This window comes from Sycon ciliatum, chromosome 2 (genome assembly GCF_964019385.1).
Source record: "Sycon ciliatum chromosome 2, ocSycCili1.1, whole genome shotgun sequence".
Taxonomy (NCBI): Eukaryota; Metazoa; Porifera; class Calcarea; order Leucosolenida; family Sycettidae; genus Sycon; species Sycon ciliatum.
The window spans coordinates 26,979,320-27,003,979 of NC_088644.1; the positions used below are offsets into that span (position 1 = coordinate 26,979,320).

General features: G+C 48.3%; 3 protein-coding genes across 4 annotated transcripts in view; all 3 read right to left on the bottom strand.

The window, feature by feature from the left end:
• Positions 1-389: 389 nt before the first annotated feature.
• On the bottom strand, positions 390-5,834 carry LOC135809450 (uncharacterized). The gene is made up of 3 exons (XM_065322801.1): positions 5,640-5,834; positions 2,461-3,966; positions 390-1,253 (listed from the first exon to the last, which is right to left on the bottom strand). Exons 2-3 carry the CDS (start codon positions 3,964-3,966, stop codon positions 927-929), a joined length of 1,833 nt encoding a protein of 610 aa, XP_065178873.1. The 5' UTR covers positions 5,640-5,834; the 3' UTR covers positions 390-926.
• Positions 5,835-14,158: 8,324 nt separating this feature from the next.
• LOC135809451 (uncharacterized) lies at positions 14,159-17,897 on the bottom strand. The gene is made up of 4 exons (XM_065322802.1): positions 17,761-17,897; positions 17,208-17,292; positions 15,556-16,776; positions 14,159-14,908 (listed from the first exon to the last, which is right to left on the bottom strand). The coding sequence occupies exons 2-4, from the start codon at positions 17,214-17,216 to the stop codon at positions 14,558-14,560; spliced, it is 1,581 nt and encodes a 526-aa protein (XP_065178874.1). The 5' UTR covers positions 17,217-17,292; positions 17,761-17,897; the 3' UTR covers positions 14,159-14,557.
• A 3,031-nt stretch (positions 17,898-20,928) lies between these two features.
• Positions 20,929-24,660, bottom strand: part of LOC135809453 (serine/arginine repetitive matrix protein 2-like) — a 5,477-nt gene continuing 1,745 nt past the window's right edge. The window contains exons 2-4 of one of the 2 annotated variants that reach the window (XM_065322807.1): positions 23,285-24,660; positions 22,602-23,188; positions 20,929-21,718 (exon numbers count right to left, since the gene is read on the bottom strand). The exon at positions 23,285-24,660 is cut by the window's right edge and continues 218 nt beyond it. In XM_065322807.1, the coding sequence (XP_065178879.1) occupies positions 21,389-21,718; positions 22,602-23,188; positions 23,285-24,660 (2,293 nt within the window). In that variant the 3' untranslated portion in view covers positions 20,929-21,388. Of the gene's footprint in view, positions 21,719-22,601 lie in introns of both variants that reach the window. The other variant, XM_065322806.1, reaches the window with a different exon arrangement.

Sequence of the window (24,660 nt, forward strand, 5' to 3'; positions counted from 1 at the left end):
TATGGAGAGTGAACGAGGTTATAATACTCTTGCTAATATGTTGCCATGACCTAGTCCTGGCTACATGACTGAGATCTAAACTTTGCACTCTTGCTATCTTCGTACACGTGGTCACACCGTATCCTGTGAAGGAGAAGAAGACCATTCCCGACCCTTTACATCCATGTAGGTATGTGGCATAGTCCAAAGCCGAAATGGTGAAAGGGCGCTAGCTAGTGCTGGGCATGGCTTGATGAATGAGTGTGGTTTGAGCATGCAGGGAGTGGTAAAATACTTTACCATTCCCTGCTCTGGAGAGTGGAGTGCACTATAATTATAATGTAGTGTCGCAGTGGCTAAGATAAGCCTGCTCCCCGCCAGACAGCCATAGTGCATGTGACGTCACCACAATCATCAAAGACCATTATTATCAGTCAAAGAGAATTGTGACCGTACTCTAGTATTAAACAGCAATAGCATCTGATCAGAAACTAGCACAGGGTGTAACGAAACAATAGTCATGATTATGTCCAAGAGAGAAGTCAGAACTCCAGACAAAGAGAACCCTGAGTCCGAAATGCACTGGCCAGTGCCCGGAGGCCACATGAAAAATTGAAAATACACTCACGCTGCACCACACAAGATGTGCCACAGGAGAATAGGGTGACGCACTGAATGTGTACGTGAACTACATTCTACAATCATGGTCATGCAGCATGACAGGAGAGAGAAAGTTGACATCCAGTGCTGAGTGATATCCAAAACTACGACGAAATCGAAATTAAAAAAAACAACAATTGCTTGAATGTGAGTCAAGGCTCCAGCTGGAATGAAACAGTTGTCATGAAAGAATGGTGATCATGACCGGGGTAGGATAATGCAGTGGCACAGGTTCACCTGCGAAAACAGAACAGGGTGAACATGAGCCATGGTGGGGGGATCGTCGATCACTCGCCATTCCACAGGGCAATCTCCTTCTCGCGACGCACGACCAGACCAGGCAGCTCCCGCAGCTTCATGCGAAGTGTTCCCTTGTTCCATCTCCTCAGCTCCTGCGGGACTCTCTGTAGCTGGCCAGCATTAATCACCTTCAGCAGGGTGCTGGACTTGAAGTTAGCTGCGCCAACACTGAAGGTAAAGGATACCAATGCGTCGAACTGGCTTTGCTTGACAGGATATCGTACCATGCTGTTCACGGCATTCTCCGCCCACGCCACATCCTGCAATAGCAAGCGATTAGCTTGCTGGATGGTGATTCGCTGACCCAGGCGAACCTAATGCATGTGCAGAGCATACAGCTAGTAGTAAAGGATAGCGTAGTGACTACATTTTCCCCCGGTACACTTCAACTAGTTAAAGGGACATTCGATAGATATGAATGAGGTTGGCGAAGTTGAAATGGGAAAGTCTGAAGAAGAGTAAAAATAACTACTGCGACCAGGATTTGAACCAGAAACCCTCAGTCCCTCGCTAATGGCCAGCAATGCCCACTAAGCTATGGTGTAGTCGGCATCACAACAGCGACCGTTCAACATTTGATAGAATTGCGTTTTCTAAGAACCCATTCTGTGTAGGGCTACCTGGGATTACATTGTAACTCGTTGCAACGGGTCATTTCACGCAGCTGCAATTTAACTGGCCGATCAGCCACTGCCACGGTCTTTCTTCCTCGAAATGCGACCACGTATGCAGGCATGCATGGCCAGCATTGCACCACCTAGCTCAACACTCTTGTTCTGCAGACAGTCCTGCACTATCAAATCATCCCCGCCCCCCTCTCTATCTTTTTTTATTTTTTATTTTAAACTAAGGGCGCGTTTGGTTGGTACGAACTAGAACAGGATTCACCAGAACAGCGCGTTTGGTTGGGACTGTACCTGTTCTGGGTCGGCCAGAACATGTTCTGCTTGCTCCGGCCTCGAGGCCGGAGCAGACCGAGCAGTTTCACTTTTTCACAGTGAAACCTGGCGGGAACATCGATTTTGGTCCCAAATGATCACTTTTGGGTTGGACTCGTTGTATTGTACAAAGTGACCATGGTGACCCATATGCATTTTGAAGAATGCACCAAGTTTGGCACATTTTTCACAAAAAATGTGCTCTGTTTCTGGAGTACCGTTTGGTTGACATGAGGCTGCTCCATGTGCACCAGCTGTTCGATCCTGTTCTAGATCGTACCAACCAAACGCACCCTAAGTCCACATATGCTCCCGAATAAATGCAGAAAGTGGTGGCGGGACCCTGCTGCTCATCTTCTGCCTCGTTTCTCTGTTCTCTTTTTGCTGGGAGTACGAGGGAGGACGAAATGCTGTCTGCAATTTGAGTAACTGATCATTGCAAATCATAGCTACATGAAGTCATGTGGATATAGCCGATATGCTGCATAGCTGATCATAGCTACAAGCTACAGTGAGCGTCGAGCCTGTCACAGAAAACTTACTCGCATTTATATAGTGTAGACTGTAGAGAGGAATTACTTACATTCTTCGTATGTCCATACCCGATGGCTAGCACGCCCACTGGGTCCACATAGGCATTGAGGCGCAGACCGGAGAGAGACTTCACCAGATCGAGTCCCTTCTTCGACATGCGCCTTGCCCTGACTTGAGGTGCGGCGGTTGCGACTGTTGCCTGTGTTGATGTGGGTGTTGGGTCGTCCTCAATGTCGGGTAGGTCGGGTTCTTCGGGTTCAGCAGGCTCTTGGGGACCCGGATCATCGGGAGGTGTGTTTCCTCCATCTCCACCACCACCACCACCATCATTATCACCACCACCACCGCCATCGCCACCACCCTGCAGGCCATCTAGGGCGTTCTCGAGGAATTTTTTTAAGAAATCCTTCATTGGCGATGACTTCTCGTCGCCTCCATTGCCGCCTCCCGCCTGATCACCTTCGTTACCGCCGCCACTCTTTCCGTTGCCACGGGTGCGCTTCTTCTTGATCTGGTCTTTGATGGACTTCTTCAAGTTCTTCATAGCCTTGCGGAGCTTCTTCACAGTCTTCTTGGGAAACTTCGAAAGGACCTTCCACTTGTCCTTGAGCAGCTTCTTGATGCGCTTCAGGGTTTTCTTGGCTCCTCCCTTAGTATTTGATTTCAATCCTCTGAGGATTTTCTTCAGCCTCTTGGACACCTTGGATTTTGCCTTCCTATAAAAGTCTCTGGGCCGTTTTGTGAAGATGTTCTTCCCCTTTCGGAGCATCTTTCTGACAATCTTCTTACTTGGCTTCACAAGCTTTCTGGCTATTCTCCTCACAGTAGATCCAGCAGGGCCCTTCACTCTTCGGAAAAGACTCTTCGCCTTACTCCATGATCTGTTGGCAATGCTGCTCATCTTTCTGACAATCTTCTTACTTGGCTTCACAAGCTTTTTGGCTATTCTCCTCACAGTAGATCCGACAGGGCCCTTCACTTTTCGGGAAAGACCCTTCGCCTTACTCCATGATCTGTTGGCAATGCCGCTCAGCTTTTTGCCAATTCCGCTCGTGGGTCGACGTGAGATTCGTACTGGTGAAATTCGCCTTGGCGATGCCCTGAAACCACCGCCACCAACTCGTCCACGGAAACCGCCGCCACCAACTCGTCCACGGAAACCGCCACCACCAACTCGTCCACGGAAACCTCCACCGAAACCTCCGCCAAATCCACCGCGGAAACGAGGTGACCTGGTCTCCAGCTGAAGCTCAGGGGAGCGAAGATCTCCAGATAATGGCTGGCGTATGTTGGGACGACTTGGTGGCCAACCGATCGGACTACTTGGTGGCCAACCGATCGGACGACTTGGTGGCCAACCCGGCCTGATCGGAAATCGTGGTGACCTGGCCTCTTGTACTGAGATGTCTAGGTGTCCATCATTGTCATCATCCACCTCATTCAGATCTGAGAAGTCGTGTTCAGCGGTAGCGTCTTGGAGCAGATCGCTGCTGTGTGACAAGCCCAGACATGTGCAGGCCAACAGGAGAGGGAAGAACATCTCCAGGAGCCGCATCTAAACAAGAACAAGAACACATGGAGTCATAACAACGATAACATCTGATCAGCTGCTGAAACAGAATGACCAGTCACTTGGCTAGAAACTCCAGGGCCGCATCATGTGCCAGAGCAGTTTTAAATTACTGCTACATGCGGCAGTACCGACTGTACAGCAGTTCACAACGAACAGGGTCTATAGTCTACACCCGCAGGTACAATCATGGAAACAATCCCAACTCGATTCATTTCACACTGATTGGTTGCTACAGAAATATCATGTGACTGTCATGTATCATCATGAAAATTAATGGATTTTCGGCTGAACGTATTTGATGCGATTGCTGTCAAAGATGGTGAAAAGGACGATGGCATAAAAGTAACGCGTGAGGGTCTCTATTAAATTAAATTACGTTTAGCACATTGATACCACAGCTGAATGTCCAATAGAATGCGGTCCCAATTGAATCCAACATTGAAGGTTCGTCTAAAATGCTTTTCCTCGTGCTTGAGCATAGTCTCATCGTGTTCCCAGAGTCTAGAGACCGCCAGCAGGAAATAGTTGATGGTAACTATTCATTATGGCAATATTGAATGCACGCAGGTAAGGCCTTAAGGATAGAGATACATGTGAGTGGCAACAGATGCTACACAATGCTGGTCTGACAAATGCAGCTTTAGCTACAGAACGTAGCATGTTGTTAATAAAGGAGTGGGGCTTTTTGCGTGCTTAAATTAACCCTATATCAATCATCAAGTTGAGAAAATGGGAATATCAATTTTGTACTTCGAAGTAATACTGTTGGTACCAGTTATCACCGGTAACTATCTTGCTCTTCTACTAGGCATGTACTTATTAGAATCCTTGTCTTTTGACTGGAAATAGCATCCCTTGACACTGGTTGCAGTGATCTTCTGGAACAGATGATTGACTGCCTTATCCAGGTGGTCGCCTTGGCAGGTCTTACTGTTTACAACTGAACAACGACACGTTACGTTACCGGTAGCTGCTTTCTCGTATCATGCAGTTTAGTGCTAACTGTTACCGTGTACGTCGGCCTGAAGCTAGGCATGGGCGCGTAAGGCTAGTTATTTGCTGCGATAATGCTAAAGGCAATGCTCATAATAATAATACGAGGATATAATGCCACTTATAATGCTCACACTATTCCATAATGCCAGTTTAAAAGTTGGAAAAGTCGATTTAAGAAGGCCACAGCAGTGAGCATGTTGTCTGAAACAATCCACTGAGAAGGTTGATTTCCAACGTCAAGTCTCCGGACGAAGCCGGACGGGTTCAGATGCACGATTTTCGGAACTGGACCTAGCCAGCTTCATGCATGACACTGTTGCCGACCGGCAATTATGCTTGTAATGCCAATTTTGCATGCGAAATGGTGTTATAATGCCAGCATTATGCCACCTGGAAAAAAGGGACTATAATGCCAGCCATAATGCTAGCATTACCCGTCCATGCCTGCCTGAAGCTAGAGGCGTGCAGACACATACTGGTACAGTGTATGTACAGTGCTGGCAACTGAAATCCGACCCCTTAGCGATGCGTTCACATTCTGTAGCGGTCTCTATTTCGTAGTTTTACTATCCCGTGTTGGGTCTTTGCGATGTGATCGTGAGCGCACCGCTCAGGGGTCGGATTTCCGTTGCCAGCACTGTAGTACGTTTCAGGCTCACCTTTGGCAGTTGTGTCCAGCTCTTGCAGATGCTACTGGCACTGGCAGTGCCTTGTACGAAAGTGGAGACGTATCAGTTTGCGTCTCGCTGCCGCAATGGACGCCAACTTTGGAGCGATGATGCGGAAAGGAGAGGTTGGAGAGAGAAAATTCGGCCACGGGCCAGCTAGTGTGGCACATGTGGAATAGAGCGAGCGAACAGCGGGTGGCTGGTGATATCCTTCAGATGACTGTACTATCACTCGCCACTCCTCGGGCTCGAGTGTCGGGTTGCCGCGATTCGACGCTCGTGGCACATCTGTAAACCAAAAGCACCAATGCCATGATCCATTGCTGCATACCGGATGTTTGTTGGTCGTCACGGTTTGCTACTTTGGAGACTGGGCGTAGCAAGTACCGTTGTATGAAGAGTCAGCAGACATGATGGTAGGTGGAAACACAGCTGCACACAAGACTACGGCAGGTACAGCTACACACCCAGTGCTAGTAGTGGCCGGATCGTGACTTTAGCGCGAGTCCAGGAACAAGACTACCGCAAAGCTCAGCAAAACAGACCCCCCCCCCTGAATTAAGCTACCGGTACATAATGGCATGCAGCAGAATCTGCTACATGTACCTGGCACATCATGCACAGAGTCGGTAGCCAGTAGTAAATCTCTCTCTCTCACACACACACACACACACCTCAGGCTCAGACATGCCCATCGCGGAAGCGATGATAGCGAACAGCTATGTTAGACATAGCAACTTGTGCTGGGATTACACCATTCAACAGCTTGCAAGGCTGATGAATTGACCGCCACTATTTTTAGCCACACACACACACACACACACACACGCACACACACACACACACACGCACACACACACACACACACACACACACACACACACACACACACACACACACACACACACACACATTGTGTACAATATCATGTACATGTAGCTCGTGCAGACGGTGTTGCAACGGCAGCTTCCATGTTGAGATCATTCGGACAGTACAGGGGTGGAGGCCTAGCCGGTATGTGCGAGGTACGAAGGTTGGGAGTGGCAGCTGCGGGGTGAGTGTGGTAATATCCGCTGCCCGAGTGGCTTCCAGCAGCCCTGGCGACTTGCCAAACATCAAACATTTGAAATTCCATTCGGAATGACCCTCACACTCTACGTGGTGGAATACCGGTAGTCCAATGTACATGTAATACATATGTACCAGTCCCCATAGTTACACTTGGAGCGAGTGCACTAGTGGTAACTCGAGAGAGTGCTCGATACAACTGAGCGTAGCTCTATCCAATATGGCATAATTATTGTACATTATCAATTACGAGCCATGTGCCAATGTTTTACTTGAAATGAAAGCCTCTTTTGAGTCTTTCCCGTCCCTCTTTTATGAAAAGTCACGCGATAGAGCCAAGGTGCAATTTTCGTGAAGCTAATCAAATCCGCAATGAAACCTGGACGGATGTGATGACGACAATGACCATCACCAGTCTGATAACAACATCCTTCCCGAGTTGAATTAACTGTAAGCCTGCCACAAGATCGGTATAATAATTATACTCCAGCCACGTGCTGCTTATTGGCCAAGGCCAAGGAGTTGTATACTGCACAACTGCCTGGTCAAGGGCGATCTCTGTCTACATGGTCTGAACTCTGATGCTGCTATGGGTCAGAAGCAGGGAGTCGTAACGTTATAAATGGTCATTAGAGTATACGACTCCCTGGTCAGAAGGACAGGAACATGCCTGAGAATACAATGCATAAATGAGCGGACATCACAAATCGGACGCAGCAAAACACATCCTGCCTTGGACATGGCGCTTGCATCCAATCAGCATCTGCAGCCTATGAGACGTACCGGAGATCAGAAACACAACCTCTTACCCTACCTACCAGAAACATAAAAACGAACATACCAGAATGCATTCATTGGTTTGAGGGGAAGATGCGAATGGGAAAAGTCTGAAGGGACCTTCACTTGAGGCCAGCCATGCTCTAACCACTGAGCTATGGTGTATCTGTCATCCCAGCAGAGACCATTTTAATTTATTTGTTCAACATTTTCTTCGGACTTACAGAAACTCGCCACAGTACATTTGTTTCTACAGTACTGTAGAACGGGTAATTTTAGCGACGTAGAAACCCTAGCGAATTTAGCGATCTAATCATTTTCGCTAAAGTTTCAAGTCGCTAATCCGTTGAGAAGTTAGTAGCGCACTGGTGATCCGTGAGTAAAATCGCTGCAAATCGCTAAAATTAATAGAATAGCTAGAATTACCCGTTCTACAGTATACTATAAGACCAGTAGTGTGTCTCCTTATTGAAAATGGGAGCTTGCAATTTTAGAATGAATACTGCTAGTAGAATGACTAGCACACTAGTGGACGTCTCTGGCACGGACAAGTACACAATCCTGCAAATTCCTTGGCTTCAAGGGGTACTCCCAGTAGAAAGCTAGGTCCTTGGCTTGGGTACTCCCAGTAGAAAGCTAGGTCTCAGCCAAGTTGCCAACAACATCACCCTGGCTTCCAGGGTTGCTGTTGCCCATGCTAGGAGTGCCCTGGGTGGTCTCAGGCATTTCAGTAGTTGCTGGGGAGCCTTGTAGACTCTCCATTTGTCCCAGAGTTTGGACGGCAGCCGCTGTGGTTGGTAGATCAGCAGGAGATGTGCTTGTGGTGCCTCCTGTTACTGGAGTCCAGGGGATCATCATAGAGGTGTGAGTTACTCCAACGGTTGTTTCATGGGACGGCTCATCAGATGTCACCAGTGTTGTGTCGCTAGGTATTTGTTTTGGGCTGTCGGTGGTGCACTTCCCGAAGAGAAGGCTTTCTAAGTGCCGAAAGCGATCACGTACTATCTGCGGGAGTTGGTCAAGCAGTGCACTTGCAGTAAGTTGTATATTATCGGTTTGCAGTGGTTCCAAGATTCTCGAACGGGCCATATTCTTGCTTGTGATATCGTCGCGATGAATGGAGATCGGTGGTTGCATGAAGATATGGAATGGATCTGAATCTGATGGACTGAGAAGGGCGACATGCTCGTCATTGCTTGGCATAATTGGTGGACGTCCCGGCAATGATGACTGCTTTGACTCGTCGACGTGGAAGCTACTATGTGCCAACTCATAGTTTGAACTTTCAGGAGATGCATGGTCGTACTCTTCGTGTGGTGGCAGCTTGTCAAGGCCAATCAGCGACGAGATAGGGTGGTATAGAAAACGTAGCCTTGAGTTCAGCTCTTCTCCAATGTTCAAAACTGGTGCGCTGCTGACGGTTCCGGGAAACCAGCTCAGCAAGGTCAAGGATGTAGCCAACACCATGAGCGCTGGCACGGAAAGCAAAGTAGCTACTCGTCGACGTCCCGCGCCGTCCATCTATATGTATAATGCATAAATAAAGCACAAGAAACATGGTTTGCTGTGGTTGAACTGTTAAACTGGTGGAAGTATCATAGATGCTAAATTACAGTTTCAAAGCGTGTAGTACATTGCAGGGTAAAGGACTGGGTGCAGTTTAGGGTCCCAAATTATTTCGCACTTTCCCAGTGTTCTGTGTTCTGTCACGCGTGAAGAAAACAGCTTCGGCTCCCTGCTCCGCAGCATTCATCAGCAGTACCCTGTTTGATCAGTTTTGATGAAAATAAAGTCCATGTCAACAGCTTCTGTGTTTGATCTTGATTTACAGTCAACTTCGTTTATAACGACATTCGGCGGGGCATCAAAAAAGTGTCCTTATTCGCGAAGTGTCGTTATACCCGAAGTCTCATTATATGTATTACAGTTGGATGGAGCTTTGCTCTGGGCAAGGACATTCTGTCGTTATTCGCGAATTGTCGTTATATCCGCAGTCGTTATTAGCGAAGTTGACTGTACAAGGTTTCTGGGGTTCATGTACTCAGAAAGCACACGTGACAGTACACAGAACACTGGGAAAGTGCAAAATAATTTGGGACCCTAAACTGCACCTTTACCCATTGCAGCTATACTCGCACACGCCGCATGTATTTAGTACTAAGTCTTGCTACTTACCCATCGTTACATTTTCAACAAGCAACCCATATATCTACGTATTGTGTGTATGCCGCTCTTGACCGTCCGAAAAGCAAAACTCACCATGAAATTTGTCAAGAAAGGTGCTGTGTCGACGTGTCGAACTGCAACACTCTCACCGGACTCGTTTTCGTTCTCTTCGACCGATGAGGACGATTTGCCTGCACTACTCCAAACAGGCAAGCACGTGGGGGTGCTTCTCAGTTCGTCAACCCGCACGGCACTGCGTTGCTCCACCAACACGCCAGTACAATAATTATTGCTGTGTGTAGCATGTGTTTCTCCAAGCGTCGGGCTATAGTGTCGCTAGGGATGTTGCTGTTCTCACCGTTCGCATCAGCATCAAATATGTACAAGCACCATTGCCAACTGAACGGTTTGCTTCAGCAGCCTTTTGATCTTTTATTGGATGACTCCATGCTGGAGAGTACCCTAGCGGTGGTCATCAGATACAGTACAACTCAAGATGGATTACAATGCCTTTCTAGACAGGCAGACTGATAGTGATAAACGCTACAGAGCACCGCGCTCCGCCTCTCTGGCTCGAGATGTGGACCGCAATGCCATACACACGGCGACGCATTTGTGTCATCGTGTTTTCGGTAGATCGACGAGTTGGCTCATCCGTGTACTATGTGTATGAACGTAAAAATATGGGAAGTGTTTGATACTGGCGATGACGGAAGTGAACCAGCATGCCATGCCATGCCGTCAACTCGTCAAGCTGCAAGCCTCTTTACTTGTCTTGAGCTCTTCTGAGACTTGTGCCATTGCAATGTACCTGTACTGCTGTAGTGGCTCATGTTGTTGGTTTGACAGCATGAAACAAGGTGGAGGCCACTGTGACTGTGTTCATGCTGTCAAACCAACGTTACATAAGTAATCACAAGGTTTATCTATATCTAGTATTGTACTACAGTGCTGGCAACTGAAATCCGACCCCCTGAGCGGTGCGCTCACATCGCAAAGACCCAACACGGGATGGTACAACTACGAAACAGAGAATGTGGACGCACCGCTAGGGGGTCGGATTTCAGTTGCCAGCACTGTGGTACATGTACATGTATTGGGTTATAATAATTATAACACTGTACTGTGCATGGCTGCACCGACTCTGCTCTCACATACTTACATAGACTATAGTATACATGAGATACTAATCGTGACCGCCGATGTGGCAACATCTTTTCGTAATGAGATACATGTACAGCCATAGTCATAGTCATAGTCATTGTACTTCCTTCATACCTGCACATACCCGTACATGGCAGGGTTGTTCTATGAAGAAGAAAAGAGTTGTGTAGCGTTATTACTTGTGTTTGAGTTTTCAACCAAAAAAAAAAGGATGAAGAAGAAACCGGTCAGTGTGTTCGCCTGCCTCCCAGAGACGATAGACAGAAGACATGGCTGTGAGCTCTACATACATGTAATTCTTCGCCTTGACCCGATCCGACACCGTGGACACGGTGCATGACGACGGTGAGATGTCTGTCACCTGCTTCAACACTGCCAACAGTCAGTGCAGACAAGTGCAGAGTGTTGTGTCGGGTATAGCGCAGCATGTCAACATTGTCACGGTAAAGTTTCAAGCCCCAATTCACGACTCCTTGATGTCCACATAGTCATTTCGGAGTCCCATCTCAGACCTCTTTCGGATGTGGCAGTATGACGGCGTGTGTCGCTCCAGCAACTACTCATTGGGCTTCGGAGTCACACTCGTCCTGATCGACCAGTACTGGCCAGTCGATCGCACGGTGCAGTGATGCAGACGGTAAACTAAGTTACTTACAGTTACACCCATTTCCACTATAAATAAAGTATACAACAACAACAACAACAACAACAACAACAACAACAACAACAACAACAACAACAACAACAACAACAACAACAACAACAACAACAACAACAACAACAACAACAACAACAACAACAACAACAACAACAACAACAACAACAACAACAACAACAACAACAACAACAACAACAACAACAACAACAACAACAACAACAACAACAACAACAACAACAACAACAACAACAACAACAACAACAACAACAACAACAACAACAACAACCCTGCACTCTTGACAAGTCTTGTCAGGGCGGTGAATCGTCATGTACGTAACGACGTAACGTTTATGCCAGGCTGAGCTGTACATGGGATGCTAGCTGTATACAGCTGCTGGTCATTGCATTATACATGTACTGTACCAAGATGTAGTACTAGTATTAAATGGATCGTCCGCGCCGCCAGCGTAGCAGAAACAAATACAATGACCAATGTAAATAAATGCGGACATGCAGTTTCTCACCTTCCACACCCCTCCCCAGAAACGCAGCTGGGCTTACGACAAGTACAGTACTGTACCAGGCTTGCAGTGCAGAACATTTCTGCGGTAAAAACGGCTGCAATTCGAGTGTGAACAGGAGACGGCGTCGTGCGCCGACTACTACCGATTCGTACTTGGACATTTTTTAGCATTTCGAACACTGCGCTTCCCATGATAACTCACAGAATGGCTAGCACGACTTGGGTTGAATTTTAGCAACACAAGATCTCATAAACAGTTAAGTAGTAGAGCCCACACGCTCTCTTCCATTAACACTGCAATAGTTCAACTCATTTCACAATTATTACAACGTTTCGGCAAATTGCCTTCATCAGGTGCACAATATTACAATGTTTCGGCAAATTGCCTTCATCAGGTGAACCTGATGAAGGCAATTTGCCGAAACGTTGTAATCGGATGTGCAGTTTCGTACCATTGACATTGTTGTTGTCGCCTCACCTGATTTTAAAAGTCTTTACGAATTACATGTACATATTGTACATGTATAATAACACAAACAATAAGCCTGTGAGTGACGACGGAAAAAGTGTTTTACCTCTGAATCTCACGCACTAAGCGATCAGCAGAAAACGAAACTCAGAGCTAAAACACTTTTTCCGTCCTCTTTTTGTACTACTACTGGCTCTGCTTCTCGGCACTCTCTTGGACAGCCTGGAACCTCTCTGCTTTACATGTGCATGTACAGGTACATAATAGCCAAGTCCACCTCATTCATTGTTCGTTTGTTTGTGATCCAGATGGTGGGCTCCAGGCCGAAATATTGGTTGATGTTTTTTTCTTGAACGAAATAAAGAGAACATTGAACGACGTTTTCTTCATTTCCACACTAGTACCCTGGTACTTGTAATCATATTCAGTGTCATGGTGGCGTACCTAGGGGGGGGGGGGGGGGTGCTTTGGGTGCTCAAGCACCCCCTCAAATTTGTGGCCCATTGGAAAGGTCTTGAGTGAGGCTATTCCATTGAGATGTGATTTAATTTGATATTTAGAAAACTGTATTGTGCCCAAACTCTGAAAGAAGAAAATTAATGGGGATGTTCATAAACCAGACTTTTGAACGTGATTTGTGGTCGCACAGTTATCAGATGTCTCTAATGGATTTTTTGCTTTCCACTCGCTGTCACTAGTTGATCATAGTTTGCCGTATTACATGACCTTTCATGTACCAGGACAGAGGGTTATCGATATTGTCAGTACCTCGACTTGTTCTATTTCGATTTTCAGTGAACAGTTCGATCACTTGTTCCGACAAACGGACTGAAAACGATTGTTCACGAAAGTGTACTAATCTGTTGTTTCGGGCCCTTGAAATCCTAAAAATACTCGGCTTCTAGAGTGGTCGCTACCCCCTTGCCTCCCTGCCATTGAACACCTCAGACACTACTTCTGATTTCTACCAACAGAAAAGTGGCAGCCCTCTGCTACTATCCTGTTTGTGAAGCTACCACCATCCATTGCCCTTGCTTCCTCTATTACCTGATTCCATTTCTCCATACCAGAAGCAAGAGTATAATATAAGCTCATGGGAGCTTATTTACTCCTGCCAGAAGTTGTTATGGTCGAGGCCCTGACAATGTCGATAACCCTCTGTCCTGGCACATGAATGTACAAAGTCATGTGACACGGTAAACTATGATCAACTAGTGACATGTCGACAGCGAGTGGAAAGCAAAAATCCGTTAGAAAAATCTGATAATTGTGCCACCAACAATCGCGTTCAAAAGTCTGGTTTATGAACATCCCCATTTCTTCTTTCAGAGTTTGGGCACAACGCAGTTTTCTAAATATCAAATTCAATCACATCTCAATGAATAGCCTCACTCAAGACCTTTCCAATGGGCCGTTATCTGCGTAAATCGGACAATCGGTCGCAAAGTTATGGTAGTTTTAGTGGCATGGGTACCGGGTACATCAAGTTGGCCTTTTGTCGAAAAAATTACACCCCCCCCCCCCCCCCCCCCCCCCCCCCGGATACGCCACTGGCAGTGGCAGTGCTGCGGTGGAGTGTGCTCACCCTAGTAGTAGTACCCTACGAAAGGTAAGATGTACTAGTAAATCCACAAGTGGTTGAGTAAAAGAACCACTATTGGCACTAACGTAATGGGAGACTTGGGGTCCGTTGGGGAGACTGTTTAGAAGTGTTTCAGCAAAGGAATAATTACATCTATAAGTATTCAGTGGTGTTGGAAAATCGATTCCGAACAGACCCAGTTTGTTACTGAAGTACTGGCGTCATCACCATCATGATGCACAACACTGACTCTACAATGTCATGTATTTTGTTTGACACTCTCACTTCTCAGCTAGATTATGCCAATGTCTGGTGCGCGCGCGCGCGTGTGTGTATATATGTGTGTGTGCGTGTGTGTGCGTGCGCATACACGCCAGTGTGAAATATTGAAGTGGACATGTGCCGTCAGCTGACTACAACATGTCAGCACAAGCAAGGGGCATAGAATCACTTTTGAAGAAAGTCAGGGTAGGTGGCTCATCGTCGCACAAGTCAGGAAGCCATTACGAATGCTGCTCTGATGCTACCCACTTGCCGTTCCACAACTGGCGCTCTTGTTCTCGACGCTTGCGCGAGCTGGTGACGACACGAGATCCTCTGCCACTAACACGTTTTTGCCACTTCATCATCTCGCCTGGAACCGCACCGGGACTGCCGGAGTTGAGACGCCGTAAAAGAGCGCTGGCCTCGAAGTTATAGAGACCGATGTCAAACGCGAAGGACACCAGAGCATCAAGCTGGTGTTGCTTGAGGGGGAATGTCACCAGCCGCTTCACAGTCTGTTCAGCTTGCTTCAGGTCAGCTCTTAGGAGGCGTTCTGCGGTATCACGTGTGATCACCTGGCCCGTTCCGACCTGAAGTGCACGAAGAAGTAACAAAGAAAATGCGTGATTTGAGTATACATGTGCATGTACGTACATGTACATGTACATGTACATGCATGACCAGTCGTTTTGATACAGTAGTGTACAGAAGTAAGTTAGTTAGAACAAGTGCAAAGTAGACCTACAGGATATGATACCGGTATGCTCCAACACAACATTCTGACACGCTCCGGAGCGCAAGGTTGCCAGACAACACTCAACAGCATACTCTACTGTACTTATTCTGTTATGCAATGCAGAGTTGTGCACTTTGCATGCTTCGCAGACTGTAGCTACACTTGACCTGGGCACCACGGTCCACGGTCCACGGTCCACGGTCCATCTCTGAATGTACAGCAATAATGATTGTGATGATGTGAGCCGAATTCGACGGAATCATTTTAAATTTTTAATCAAAGGCTGAGCCTACTCCACTTTTATGTTTATGTATCTACATTGTATGTCATTCGGATCTTCCCAAGTTGTACATTGTACTGTTGAGATACCGAGTTCAACTAAATGATAAATCAATACCAATACCAATACCAATTGCGACTGATACAAGTCAATTTTGTAAGTAACTAGTTTGTAATGGATGACTCCTAACCGGTCCTACATGTACATGGTTGTATACTCACATCCCTTCGATGCCCATAACCGATGCTCAATACTCCCACTGGATTCCAGTATGCTTGGATACGACATTTGGTAAAGCGCTTGACCAGCGTTTCCGCCTTGATGGATGCGGACATGTGTGCATTGGGCGATGGTGGTTCCTGTGTTCTTGGCACTACATGACCAGTGGATACTGCTAGTCCGGAAGATGGTGCTGCAGTGCTTGCAGTGGGCGTGCGGCGAATGGTAGATGGCTCAGCAGCTGGGTCACTTGCAGATGTTGGCACGGCTGATACCTTACTAGTACTAGTCCATGGCGGCTGTCCTGTCTCTGTGCCTGGTTGTGGTCGCCAGGAGTGATGATGCTTGGTGGAGTGTGGTGGTTTGCGATCGGATGATACTGATGTGGGTTCTGTGGGTGTCGGTTTATGCGTGTAGGTCCCGCTTCGTTGCGGGCGTGTGAAGGATGCAGGAGCAGGCCAGTGTTGGCGTGGTCCACACTGCATGGGACACCATATACTATACCACTCTGCCACGGATACCCTGGAACAGTCCAACTCATATCCACTGCTTGGCAGCTGCACTTTCTTCTCCAGCTGTTTCCCACCTCTGTGCGATCTGTTTTGTTGTTTTCGACTTCGTCTTCGTCTCCACAATCCGGTGACCATGTCCCAGAGGCAGAGACTTCTGACAAAACCCTTTTTCAGCGGTCTCTTGCCGGTTCCATGCTGGAAGCAACTAAGCATCAGGTGTCCTGTTCTGTGGCCATGCCCCCAGCTAGGCGACAGTGTGCATTCTGGGCAAGGTCGCCGCGGTCGCCACGGCATTCCAGGTCGCCGCGGCATTCCAGGGCGCCGCCGCTGTGACCCTGGTTGTGGACTGGCTGGCGCTGTCCACGTTGCCGTTGGCTGCAGCACGGAACACGATTTCATCAGCATGGCTCTCTTGCTCAGTGCTATAGCTACGCACTGGGGTTGGAGTCCCAGTGCTGGTGGCCTCTCCCGGTCCCGTGGTGCTGCTGTAGGAGTGCGAGATCTGCGGCTGTAGTCCATCCAATCCCACGCCATGGCTCCACACTGCACGCACGGCATAGCAGTACCGGGCAAAGCAGCATAGCGACGCAGTGCACTTCCTCTTGCAGACCTCATTGCGCAAATTGCCCAGTCGCTTGAATTGGCCAGTATGAACTCAATGTATCCACTACTCATGGCTGCAAGCCAGGCAAAGATCATGACAACTTTCATCTGTATAGTATCGAACAGGACATACATATAAAGTTGAACTCGGATGGTGAGCCAATTTAATTATGGTTTGTGCCATTTTGTCGCACTCGCTGACTGTATAAGATCTGGTTACGTTGGTGGACAGTTTGGCATAACTCGTAACATTTTGTCCTTCTTCTTTTTTAACATACATAACTTCATAAAATCTCTGCTTAAAAACGACCCGATCCTTACAGCGCCGAAGAAACCTGTCTAAGCCCCGCCACTGCACAAGGGACACCCGAATAAATGTGGTCCTTGACAACGGTATCCTAAAATAAATGGTGCCAACTGCTTCGGCTGTACGCGTGTACTGGTATTTGCAAGAATCGAGCACACATTCTTGGAAGTCTACTCGTAGAATAGTACAATGTCACTCCTGGTTGTGGTCGCCGGATTGCAGGAAAACTCACCGCTATCATGTGGCTGGCTGGCTGGCTGGCTCAGCTTTTTGGACTTCAGAACCACTGACAGTTATACATGTATCTATCGTGCAGCCTACAGCCGTGACTTAGCCTACAGCCGTGACTTAGCCTACAGCCGTGACTTAGCCTACAGCCGTGACTTAGCCTACAGCCGTGACTTAGCCTACAGCCGTGACTTAGCCTACAGCCGTGACTTAGCCTACAGCCGTGACTTAGCCTACAGCCGCGACTTAGCCTACAGCCGTGACTTAGCCTACAGCCGTGACTTAGCCTACAGCCGTGACTTAGCCTACAGCCGTGACTTAGCCTACAGCCGTGACTTAGCCTACAGCCGTGACTTAGCCTACAGCCGCGACTTAGCCTACAGCCGCGACTTAGCCTACAGCCGTGACTTAGCCTACAGCCGTGACTTAGCCTACAGCCGCGACTTAGCCTACAGCCGTGACTTAGCCTACAGCCGTGACTTAGCCTACAGCCGCGACTTAGCCTACAGCCGTGACTTAGCCTACAGCCGTGACTTAGCCTACAGCCGTGACTTAGCCTACAGCCGTGACTTAGCCTACAGCCGTGACTTCTCCCCTCTCCCTCTCGCTTCTTCGAAGACCAGCTAAGCCAACGATGCAAGTAAAAGTTGTCGAAGCCTCTTCTTAACCTCACCTGGCCAAACACAAACTGTCTGTTCGGAATGTCTACAAAATGTGGACTCTGTGGGCTGAAACACATCTATAAATTATTGACGTGGCCCTTTCCGGAACACCAGGCCCGGCAGCCTTACTTCGAAAAGCCGGGAATCCCAGGCCAGGGCTGTTAGCAGATGTTCATAACCATGGTAACACTAGGTACACTAGGTACACTACTACATGTAGGTCAGGGGAAAGCCGAAAGGTACAGGCGCCAGTGATGATGCGACCAATGCAGTACAGTAGCTGAGTAGGAACTAACACAGCTCTGTAGATGTGTGGTGACCGTGTCTGGTTTTGCAGAGCCAGTACACGGCTGCCTGCAAGTCCCTGCTGCAGTCCAGAAGGCATGTTTCCCCGCCAGTTGAAACTGTGTGCAGCGACTATGCATAGTAAGTAGATGCCGTAAACACATTCTATCTGTGGAATACTGATTACTGTAGACTTGTGACAGGGACACTCACAGGCTTGCGTGTGTGTGTGTGTGTGTGTGTGTGTGTGTGTCTGCATGTGTGTGTGTGTGTGTGTGTGTGTGTGTGTGTGTGTTTGTGCGCGCGCGCGTGCCCGTAGACTCGCTCGTGTATGGGAGGTGGCTAGGCTAGGCGTGTGTGTGTTTCCTGGCAGCCAGACTCTGGAGAATAATATTATGCTGCTGATACCCGCACGTCCCGACTTTCTCCCCATGCCGTTGTACAGGTGAGCTTAGTATGACGATGTTACAACTAAATCGTCCAACCCCACTCCATCACACTGCCATGCCCGCTACTTCGAAGTAGGCCGTCGGGTCCTGATACACTGTAACTGATAATAATTATACTGTATTTTCCGGAGTATAAGCCGCCGCCCCCCCCCCCCCCATTTTGCATCCTGTTTATTCATTGTGATCCTGTTTTAATGTTACTACCGGTCAATGCCCATGATTTGTAAAACAGTGAAGGTATGGAAGGAAGTCAAGGTGTTGAACACCAAACAACACTGACCAGAACTAACTGAGCGCTATCACGCATTGACTGACCCAAATGAGTCGCAGTCTCGTCCCAATAGCCACGAAACTAGAGCATTACATTAGCCCCAGCTTCCTTCCTCACCGTGACCTAGCCTTGCACATCTGCATGCATGCACCAATGCAAACAATACGGAACTTGATCCTAAACTGCATTGAAGTCCTCTTGAAAAAATCTATGAACATGTTCTTGCTTGCCTGTATGTCTATTCCATGGAGAATCCCGAGAGTGCTGATGAGCTCCACAAGGCAGGGCAAAGGAGGCGGATCGCCAGTTTCCCCCCGCAACTGGCACCAGATGCTAGAGTCAACTCCTGACCTGGGAGTGGCTGGGAGTCAGGTGGTGAACAGAGATGACGGTCATGGTCACGTGTGATATCATGGTCACGTGTGATATCATCATAACAAGTCAAGTGATCATTAAAATCATTGCAAACAGCTGCTGAGCTGGACGACGACAGACGCTGACTACTGTTACTTGTTAGTACTGTTAGTATTACCAAAGTAAAAAAAAAAGTAAAAGAGTTGGTCGACAAGCCATGGGTTAACCACCCTCACTGTAATATCAAAAAGTTTTTTTTCTTTATAGACCAAGAGTGGTACATATGACTAACAAAGATAGACATAATTATTTACTATACTTTGCCAGACGTTTTGTTGTTCTGAACAACATCGTCAGTACAGTGCTTTATCCACTGACGATGTTGTTCAGAACAGCAAAACGTCTGGCAAAGTATAGTAAATAATTATGTCTATCTTTGTATTATGTACTTTTCGATATTACCAAAGTAAGGCTATGTAATCTTGCTGTCACCTGCCTAAATGTCTTGACCCACTTAGTATATCTACGGCAATGGGGTCTAGGTTGACTGCATGCTCACCATGCACCCGCAGGACTCAACTTGACCTAAAATAGAATGTCATGTATTTGTACACTAGTACAATCATGTATATTTCTTCAGGGGTTCTCCAAACCAAGGCACACGCTCTCTCCTTGGGTTCTCCAAACCAAGGCACACGCTCTCTTTAGGGGTTCTCCAAACCAAGGCACACGCTCTCTTTAGGGGTTCTCCAAACCAAGGCACACGCTCTCTCCTTGATATCTGCCCAATCTGAACGTCACGCTCTCTTCACCATCACGTATGTATGCCAAATGCAAAGGTGTAGCGTGGTGGAGGTGGTAAAGGGGAGGGGGCGGCGGCATTAACATATCCGTCGGTACCAGCAGCCAGTTACTTCTTGAAGTAGATCTACACTGTACTGTACTTGTTCGAGCAAGCCATAATTATTTGTGTGGACATTCCAGTATTACCTTGCATACACTGATGACTGAAGCGTGGAAGAACACATGTTGGAACATGACGCTTGCCTCAAACAACCCGCACACTCCACAATAAACTGCATGCTACCGGCCACCCGGATGATCACGGGACAATGTAAGGTGCCATTAACCGGTCCAAAAAGGAAACAAACACAAACCATTTTGCTTGTCAAACAAGCCAGCATGGATCAGGTTTCTATACCTGTAAACACATCCCTACTGTAAAAGGACAACGGTGACAGGGCAATTGGTACGAGGCTATAATATTATATACCGGTAGGCTACAAATAGCTGTGCTGAAGCGTTGAGATAGTTGACACCGTGGTACTCTGTCTGCCTCTCTCTCTCTCTTCTCTCTCTCTCTCTCTCTCTCTCTCTCTCTCTCTCTCTCTCTCCCCCTCTCTTCTCTCTCTCTCTCTCTCTCTCTCTCTCTCCCTCTCTCTCTTCCCCTCTCTCTCTTCCTCTCCCTATCCTCCTCCTCGGGCTGGTATTGCCTGCGCACACAGAAGTCACAGTTAGTGTGTGGTGCGAACAATGACTTCATCTACCTACCACACCGCTAACAACCAATCACCAGACTTCAGTGCATGTACATGTTCCGGCATGATGCACCCAGAGGGCCCAGAGAGCCCAGAGGGTGTTCTTAAAAACGAAAGGCGTATCACGGTCACTATCACTATCACCACACGCACGCTCAACACCCAATTGTAACATGACTGCATCAAGAGCTGCCATGGTAAGGGAATTGGAAACGAATCATCAGATGCAGCCATGGTGACAGTGATACAGCAGTGACGAGGTTGTAATATACATCCAATGCTCCACTGAATAACGTTATAGCACAACTCGATCAGACCAACATGGAAACTTTCACCCGTGCCCGTGCTGCACTGCTGCAACGGAAAAGCAAACGCACTGCATACTGCATACATAATAATTATGCAGAATTGATATCTGTGTTAGGAAACTCTGGCAGAAAGCACCGTGCTGCTTGCCGCAGCAAGTAAAGCATGAAGTTCTTGTTTACAGGCCATCCATATTATGGAAAAATGAAGAAATACTGTGTAAAAAAATACTTTTCTCCGCTGACAAACAGGTGAAAGCAAAAGCAAATACGCATGATATATTAGAACCTCCAGTGCAATCAGATGCATGCAGGCCAAGTTCACACCGGCCTGTTCCATAGAGCACATTCTGCCGCCCGCCGCCTGATCAATCCCCTCACCGCCTTGAGCTTTCCACCCACTCTTGCCTTGTTGTACCGGCTCATTTCTCCAGGAACTTGCCATGGTCGACCGGCATTTAGCTTTACCAGCAGTCCACTTCGCTGCAGGGCACCTGCACCCAGGTTGTAGGTGAATGACACCAGAGCATCAAACTGATTCTGGTTCAGCCGATAGCGGACATACCTGTTGACTGCATCCTCAGCAACCCTCAGGTCACCTCGCAGAAACCTGTCAGCTTGCTGCCTGGTTATCGTCTGCCCCATTTGGACCTACAGGAGAAGAGAGAGGGAGAGATAGATAGATAGACAGTTGCCTGATGATCGTAGCAATACGTGAAACTCAGAGTTGTGACAAAGCTTCCAATCTCTCTTGTGTAGATAGATAGATAGATAGAGAGGGAGAGAAAGAGAGAGAGAGAGAGAGAGAGAGAGAGAGAGAGAGAGAGAGAGAAAGAGAGAGAGAGAAACAGACAGATAGACAGACAGACAGACAGACAGAAAGACAGACAGACAGACAGACAGACAGACAGACAGACAGACAGACAGACAGACAGACAGACAGACAGAAAGACAGACAGACAGACAGACAGACAGACAAACAGAGAGAGAGAGACAGAGTTCACAGACATGTCTCTGGTAACTGGCCAAACATAATTATGTTTGTGGTGAATACCGGTATGGTCATGTAACTCATGTCACTGTGCTGTGGAGTGTGGTAACTTGATGGAATACTAAATTCACAACCACACTAGCTGCATGAGACGTTCTTATACAGTGCTAGCAATTTTGCTAGACACATCACTCTGATATGCAACTTGAACCCACAGAGTGCCTGGTTGAAATCCTACAGGCAAAGATTTGTTCAAACTTGCGGAGGAGTGCGATGTTCTGAGCTGGCTGTATGCTGCACTTCCCAGCTGTTACAACATTGCACACAAGACGCACACTCAGTCCAATGGAAACTGACAGTGCTTGCAGTGCCTCGCTGGCAAAGGCAAGGACATGCATGTGAGAATCAATATACATGACGACGTACAGTACGGCTATGAATAGGCAAATGGTGGAACTTGCTGATTGAGTACAGCTTTCATCCATGATTTGCAAAGTGTCTTTTAATAATTATATAGAACCTGAATGCATCAGTGTGACTCACATTTCTTGTGTGACCATATCCAATGGTGGGATGGCCAGCTACGTCCAGGTATGCCTTCAGGCGGAGACCTTCAAAGTGCTTCACCAGATCCAATCCCCTCCGACCTGTTGACATTTGCCGTTTAGGACTTGTGGAATATCTTCTGGCTTGTCTCAGAGTCGCATTTAGCTTGAAAAGCCGAGCTGGAAGAGCCACCGTTGGTGCCACCTCCTCAGTCAACCCAGGACCACTGTTTTTTTTGTTTCCACTGAGGCTGCTGGATTTTGGAGTTGTTGTTTCCTGTGTAGAGTTGCCAAGGCGAGGCCCTGATGGCTGTAAGGATCCAGGATTAGGTACTGACGTTGGTCTGATTTCCCGACCCGGTGGTGGTGACCTGACGCCTGGGCCAGGCCGTGGCGAAGGTCTGGCTTTTGGGGTGTGCGGCTGTGATGGCTGTGGTCTGGCTTTGGCGCCTGGTGATTTTGGTGATGGTGGTTGGAGTCCGGGGCCATTTGATGGTGGTGGTGGTTGTGGTTCAAATTTGGGGCCTGGTGGTGGTGGCGGTTGGATTTCGGGGCCTGGTGGTTCAGGCCCTGCGGCAGGTCCAGGTCCAGAATCAGGCCCTGGGGCAGGTCCAGAATCAGGCCCTGGGGTAGGTCCAGAATCAGGCCCTGGGGCAGGTCCAGAATCAGGCCCTGGGGCAGGTCCAGAATCAGGCCCTGGGGCAGGTCCAGAATCAGGCCCTGGGGCAGGTCCAGGTCCAGAATCAGGCCCTGGGGCAGGTCCAGGTCCAGAATCAGGCCCTGGGGCAGGTCCAGGTCCAGAATCAGGCCCTGGGGCAGGTCCAGGTCCAGAATCAGGCCCAGGGGCAGGTCCAGGTCCAGAATCAGGCCCTGGGGCAGGTCCAGGTCCAGAATCAGGCCCTGGGGCAGGTCCAGGTCCAGAATCAGGCCCTGGGGCAGGTCTAGGACCAGGGTCCACATTAGATCCATGATCTGGCTTTCTCCCATTCTCTTGATTTTGTTTCTTCTTCTTGTCCAAGTTTTCACCAGGCTTCTTCTTCTTCTTTCTGTTGCTTACTTTCCGACCACCTTGTCCCTCCTTTTTACGGTCCCGTTTCAGCGTGTCATCCGGCTTCTTTCGTGGGTGACTCCTTCCTGGCTGCTTTTTGTTCCGATCTCGTCCACGTTTCCATCTCAGCCACTGCCTGTACATGTTCTTACCCTTTCCACCAATCCGTTTCAGCCACTGCTTGAATGCGTTGCCACTTTTTCCATTACTCCGTCTCGGCCACTGTCTGTTGCGACTTTTTCCACGGCTCCGTTTCGGCCACTGTCTGTTGCGACCTTTTCCACGGCTCCGTCTCGGCCACTGTCTGTTGCGACCTTTTCCACTGCTCCGTCTCGGCCACTGTCTGTTGTGACCTTTTTCACTGCTCCGTCTCGGCCACTGTCTGTTGCGACCTTTTCCACTGCTCCATCTCGGCCACTGTCTGTTGCGACTTTTTCCACTGCTCCGTCTCGGCCACTGTCTGTTGAGACCTTTTCCACTGCTCCGTCTCGGCCACTGTCTGTTGCGACCTTTTCCACGGCTCCATCTCGGCCACTGTCTGTTGCGACTTTTCCCACTGCTCCATCTCGGCCACTGTCTGTTGCGACCTTTTCCACGGCTCCGTCTCAGCCACTGTCTGTTGCGACCTTTTCCACGGCTCCGTCTCAGCCACTGTCTGTTGCGAACTTTTCCACGACTCCGTCTCAGATATCTTGACCTGCCTCGAGTACGTACCCCTGATCGATAACTTGACCTCCTGCCTCTGGTACGTGCAGATCGCCATCTTCTTTGGTATCGTGGGGATCTTTCTGAAATATGCTGCAAAGCACTCTCATCGCTGGCCTGGCGAGCATTTCTGGATGTGAGTTGGCTGTGTACAACCTGCCAGTCCGGATGTAACAGCGGGGATGTCTCGTCAGCCAAGGAAGTGTACTGGTGCACCAACGCTAAATCTTTACCCACTGCCTGCCGCACCGGGGTGGATAGTTGGAGCACTGCGGCATTGTGATCTTCAGCCGACGTGCTGGGC

Bases quoted from the DNA above. Each gene is read 5' to 3' on its own strand.
- LOC135809451 (XM_065322802.1), bottom strand. The intron at 14,909-15,555 runs GTGAGTATACAA...CGTGCACTTCAG, and splicing joins GTTATGGGCATCGAAGGGAT to GTCGGAACGGGCCAGGTGAT.
- LOC135809450 (XM_065322801.1), bottom strand. From the start codon at position 3,966: ATGCGGCTCCTGGAGATGTTCTTCCCTCTCCTGTTGGCCTGCACATGT. The intron at 1,254-2,460 runs GTAAGTAATTCC...CACATGCATTAG, and splicing joins GGTATGGACATACGAAGAAT to GTTCGCCTGGGTCAGCGAAT.